The 5281-nt window shown below is 40.0% G+C and overlaps 1 protein-coding gene across 2 annotated transcripts in view; it reads right to left on the bottom strand.

Annotated features, from left to right (window-relative positions):
* RBM27 (RNA binding motif protein 27) overlaps positions 1-5281 on the bottom strand; it is an 83209-nt gene that overhangs the window by 66351 nt on the left and 11577 nt on the right. For both annotated transcript variants that reach the window (XM_017513230.2, XM_017513231.1), the window contains exon 2: positions 3131-3249. In XM_017513230.2, coding sequence (XP_017368719.1) covers positions 3131-3249 — 119 coding nt within the window. The remainder of the gene's footprint in view (positions 1-3130; positions 3250-5281) is intronic.

Genomic DNA, 5281 nt, shown 5'->3' with positions numbered 1-5281 from the left:
AGTAGCTGGGATTACAGGCATGCGCCACCATGCCCAGCTAATTTTTTGTATTTTTAGTAGAGACGGGGTTTCACCATGTTGACCAGGATGGTCTCGATCTCTTGACCTTGTGATCGACCCGCCTCGGCCTCCCAAAGTGCTGGGATTACAGGCTTGAGCCACCGCGCCCGGCCCACATAGCTCAATTTTTAAAAAGCAAAGATAAACATCTACTATTAAACAATATTTTCTGGGAAACCAAAGAGTTTGGAAAAAATAAAAAATAAATAAAAATAAAAGCAATATTCAAGGTACACTAATAAATTTAAAATATATATAATTATAAAAGAGTATGTTCACTTAATACTATTTTAAGATGCAATATAAACACAGGCATAAGTCTACAGTTGCACTGTCCAAAATAGTAGCCACTAGCCACATGTAGCTCCTTGAATTTGAGTTTAAATTAATAAAAATAAGTTTAAAAATCAATTTCAGGCCGGGCACGGTGGCTCACGCCTGTAATCCCAGTACTCTGGGAGGCTGAGGTGGGTGGATCACGAGGTCAAGAGATGGAGACCATCCTGGCCAACATGGTAAAACCCTGTCTCTACTAAAAATACAAAAATTAGCTGGGCATGGTGGCACATGCCTATAGTCCCAGCTACTCGGGAGGCTGAGGCGGAAGAATCGCTTGAACCTGGGAGGCAGAGGTTGTAGTGAGCTGAGATTGTGCCACTGCTCTCCAACTGGGTGACAGTGCAAGACTGCGTCTCAAAAAAAAGAAAATTAATTTCTGGCCGGGTGCAGTGGCTCACACCTGTAATCCCTACACTTTGGGAGGCCAATGCAGGTGGATCACTTGAGACCAGGAGTTCGAGACCAGCCTGGCCAACATGGTGAAACACTGTCTACTAAAAATACAAAAATTATCCAGGTGTGGTGGCACATGCCTGTAATCCTAGCTACTCAGGAGGCTGAGGCAGGAGAATCACCTGAACCCAGGAGATAGAGGTTATAGTGAGCCGAAATTACACCACTGTACTCCAGCCTGGGCAACAAGAGCAAAGCTTTGTCTCAAAAAAAAAAAAAATCAATTTCTCTGGCCTATTAACCACATATCAAGTGCTCAATAACCACATGTGGCTAATGGCTACTGAAATGGAAAAGGAAACAGATATAGACCATATGCACAAAGTTCTACTGGATAGTACTAGTCTAGAAAGCACACACAAGCAGATAAAAGTGATTTTATCTCTAGTGGCAAATTTATGGTTGCTTATCTTCTTATCCTTTTAAAAATGTAGTGTATAGTTCCTTCTCATATATATTATGTATGTGATTTTTTTAATTACTAAAATCCTTTCTAACTTTATAACAAAGAATTCTTAGACGTCTAAACATTCATTTGCCTCTTGCCCCAAAAATCTTTACTATGTTTTGCTTTTTCTTTTTTCATTGCTCTACATTTCACAAGACTCATCTTTAATGTAAATTAATACATTTACAAAAGAAAACATCTGTACTGGTGAGGAATTCTTTAAGTAGTTATACTCGGAAGAAATTCTGTCAGTATGGTTTCTACAAAAAAGCTGTAAAATGCATGAAAAAATATGTAATCCTATGTTTTAGATAGAGAAGACACACTTTTCTCTTTCTCAGTAAATACTTAATTTAAATGATATCTTCTCATCACCAATAGCTAAATCAACTGATAAAAGTGTATTATTCATATTCCTATCCCTCCGTTCAACAATATTTACTGAACGTCTTCCACCTACCAAGTGCTATAGATTCCAAGTCTCCACTCTCAACCAAACAAAAGGCAAACAAAGGGTAGAGAGACAGATAAACAGGCAAATAAACCTATGACAGGTGGTGACAAGGCCATGAAAACAACAAAACAGGAGTCAGGCCTGGTAATCCCAGCACTTTGGGATGCCAAGGTGGGACAGTTGCTGAGGCAAGTTCAAGGGCCAGCATGGCAGCAAAGTGAGACCCCGTCTCTACAAAAATAAAAATACATAGACATAAAAACAAATAAACTAAAAATAAATAATACAATAAAATAAAAAGTAATAAAACAAAACAGGGTTGGAAGGAGGAGAGTGGATGGAGGCATGGAGTATACTACACTGTATATAGGGCACTCAGGGGAAACTGCTCTGAGAAGATGACATTTGAAGAGACCAGAAAGAAGCGAGGGAAGAATCCATGTTTCAGGCAAGGGTAAATGGAGTTCAGAGGGCCTGAGTTGGGACCATGTTTGCCATAATTCAAAAAACAGGTAGTCAGTGTGGCTAGCGTGGAATAAGTGAGGGGGAATAATAGGAGATAAGGTCAGAGAGGCAACAGGGGAAACCTTGAGGAAGCTCTGTAGACCATGGAAACGGACTTGGTAAGAAGATGAACAGTTAAAGGTACAAAGAGAAGAGGATCATGCACATCTCTGCTTGGATATTAAGAAGCCCCATCCAAGGGGGGGGAAATTGAAGAGTTCATCATCTTAATGAACAGCAAGAATAAGCAGCTTTATTATCCTTAAACTGTTATATGTCAACCATCAAGCAGGCCCTGTCAAAAGCTACAAAAGACCTAATCACCTAAAAAGCATTAGAGCTGCCATTGCCTCAACACAGGAAAGCAGCAAAGAAGGAAAGGGATAAAACCACTTCTAACAAAACATGATAAATAATTAAGTATGGGCCGGGCGCGGTGGCTCAAGCCTGTAATCCCAGCACTTTGGGAGGCCGAGGTGGGTGGATCACGAGGTCAAGAGATCGAGACCATCCTGGTCAACATGGTGAAACCCCGTCTCTACTAAAAATACAAAACATTAGCTGGGCATGGTGGCGCGTGCCTGTAATCCCGGCGACTCAGGAGGCTGAGACAGAAGAATTGCCTGAACCCAGGAGGCGGCGGTTGCGGTGAGCCGAGATCGTGCCATTGCACTCCAGCCTGGGTAACAAGAGCGAAACTCAGTCTCAAAAAAAAAAAAATAATAATAATTAAGTATGAATGGGTGTATTCAAGTATTCAAAGGACTCTGACCACTTTCTGTCCTATCAGGTTTTTATCTCCAAGACTTTTCAGGAAGTTTTAAATTTAAAATCTTTAATTCATTACTTGATTGAAGGCCCATAATAATTACCTTTTTGTAAAAAGACATCAAGTTGATCAGCACAAAAGGCTTTTAATTCTTTCTCAGGTTTGTCCTTCTTGACCAGTGCTACAACATAGTTGGCTAAGGCTGAAGGATCAGCATCACATCTAGTTAGACAAAGAGAAAACAAAAATTTTTAAAAACACTTTTTTTCAAACAGTAGTGTCATTAACGAAGTCACCCTTATTTTGGAAAACCAGAGATCAAAACTGTATTCTAAAAAGTGACTGCAAACACCGACAACTTTTATAATAAACATATGCATACTGTGAGATCTTCCTTTTGCATTTATTTCTATAAAATGATTAGTATGCCTTCTATTTTTAAGGTTCTAACTATACCAAGGATCTTGGGTGAGCTCTACATTTATTTGTTCTCTCAGTGATAATAGGGAAAAAGTGGCAATTGACCCCTAAGTTGCTATTTGGCTCCCAGCTATAGAAGCACTGTCAGTAACACCCTCAGGAACTATCTGTTCCAGGTGATCGATGAGCAAAAGGAAGGGAAGTGATGGGACCACTTTCTCCTCTCCTCAAGATACCTCTCTCTACAGCTTAGGCACCAGTATCTAAAAATGGCTACCAGCCCCTCTGCTAATCTCAATGAGTATCTTAAAGATCTTTTTAAAAAATGAGAACGTGAAAGAATGGCACTTAAATATTATTGGCAAATGCTTTAGCAGCTATAAGAAAGAAAGATAGATAGATGTAGGAGTTAGAAAGGAAAAGAGAAGTGGTAAAAGGACAATGGAGATAATCTTTATCTACCTCACATTTTTTCTAGTAAGTAATCCAACACTGATACTCAAAATCATCTCCCATTCCAGGACAGCACATAATCCTTGGGCAGTCAACTCTTGATGTACAATAATCTGTCAGACTTGAAGTTTTATGTACATCACATGAAACTAAAAGTTTTCTTGTTGTAAACATATATTTAAACACACACACACACACACACACACTCATAAAATATTCTAGACTTCCTGATGAATACATATTTAAACATCACATATCCTTCATAGAATGGTTGGTTGTGAAGGTAAAATGAAAACATTCAGCCTGGGTGTAATGGCTCATGCCTGTACTCCCAGCACTCTGGGAGGCCGAGTCAGGAGGATCATTTGAGCTAAGGAGTTCAAGACCAGCCCAGGCAACATGGCAAAACCCTGTTGCTAAAGAAAATACAAAAATTAGCCAGGTGTGGTGGTACATGCCTGTAATCCCAACTACTTGGGAGGCTGAAGTGGGAGGATGCTTGAGCCTGCTAGGCAGAGGTTGCAATCAGCCAGAGGTTGCAATCATACCACTGCACTCCAGCCTGGGTGACAAAGTGAGACTTTGTTACAAAAAAAACAAACAAAAAATTCAGAATAACAGTAAGTAAAACCATGATGCAAGCAAAGTGATTACATAACCTATAAAACACTATTCAAATCTAACTAATCTTGTTCTGTTATCCTTGGGTCTTGTTGCCAGCCAGAAAGTTAAAAGGTTTCAGCTCACTTGGAAGGCAGAGGCAAGAGGACAGCTTGAGCCCAGGAGTTGGGGGCTGCAGCGAGTCATGATCCTGCCACTGCACTCCAGCCCAGGCAATATAGTGAGACCTTGTCAAATAAAAAAAAAAAGAAAGAAAGATCTTAGCTCAAGAGCATCAATCACATTTCCAATAACTTTATGAGATTAGTAAACAAAATAAAAACCAAGCACCAGTACCTTTATTTCCTTCTAATTTTTATTTTTAAAGTTCATAATTCAGTAATTTTTTATTGTCAATATTAACACCATCATAGGAAAGGCTGGTTCTTTAAACATCCATGCACCAAATTCCAAGAGAGAAAATTTCAATGACTGTTCATTTTATAAAACTCAGCGCTAGCTCCTGTAATCCCAGCAGTTTGGGAGGCCAACGTGGGTGGATCATGAGGTCAGGAGATTGAGACCATCTAACACAGTGAAACCCCATCTCTACTAAAAATACAAAAACTTAGCCAGGCGTGGTGGCACACACCTGTAGTCCCAGCTACTCGGGAATCTGAGGCAGGAGAATCACTTGAACCCAGGAGGTAGAGGTTGCAGTGAGCCAAGATCACACCACTGTGCTCTAGCCTGGGCAACAGAGCAAGACACCGTCTCAAAA

This window comes from Cebus imitator, unplaced genomic scaffold (genome assembly GCF_001604975.1).
Source record: "Cebus imitator isolate Cc_AM_T3 unplaced genomic scaffold, Cebus_imitator-1.0 Scaffold489, whole genome shotgun sequence".
In the NCBI taxonomy this organism is placed as follows: Eukaryota; Metazoa; Chordata; class Mammalia; order Primates; family Cebidae; genus Cebus; species Cebus imitator.
This window is presented reverse-complemented; position numbering and strand designations above follow the sequence as displayed.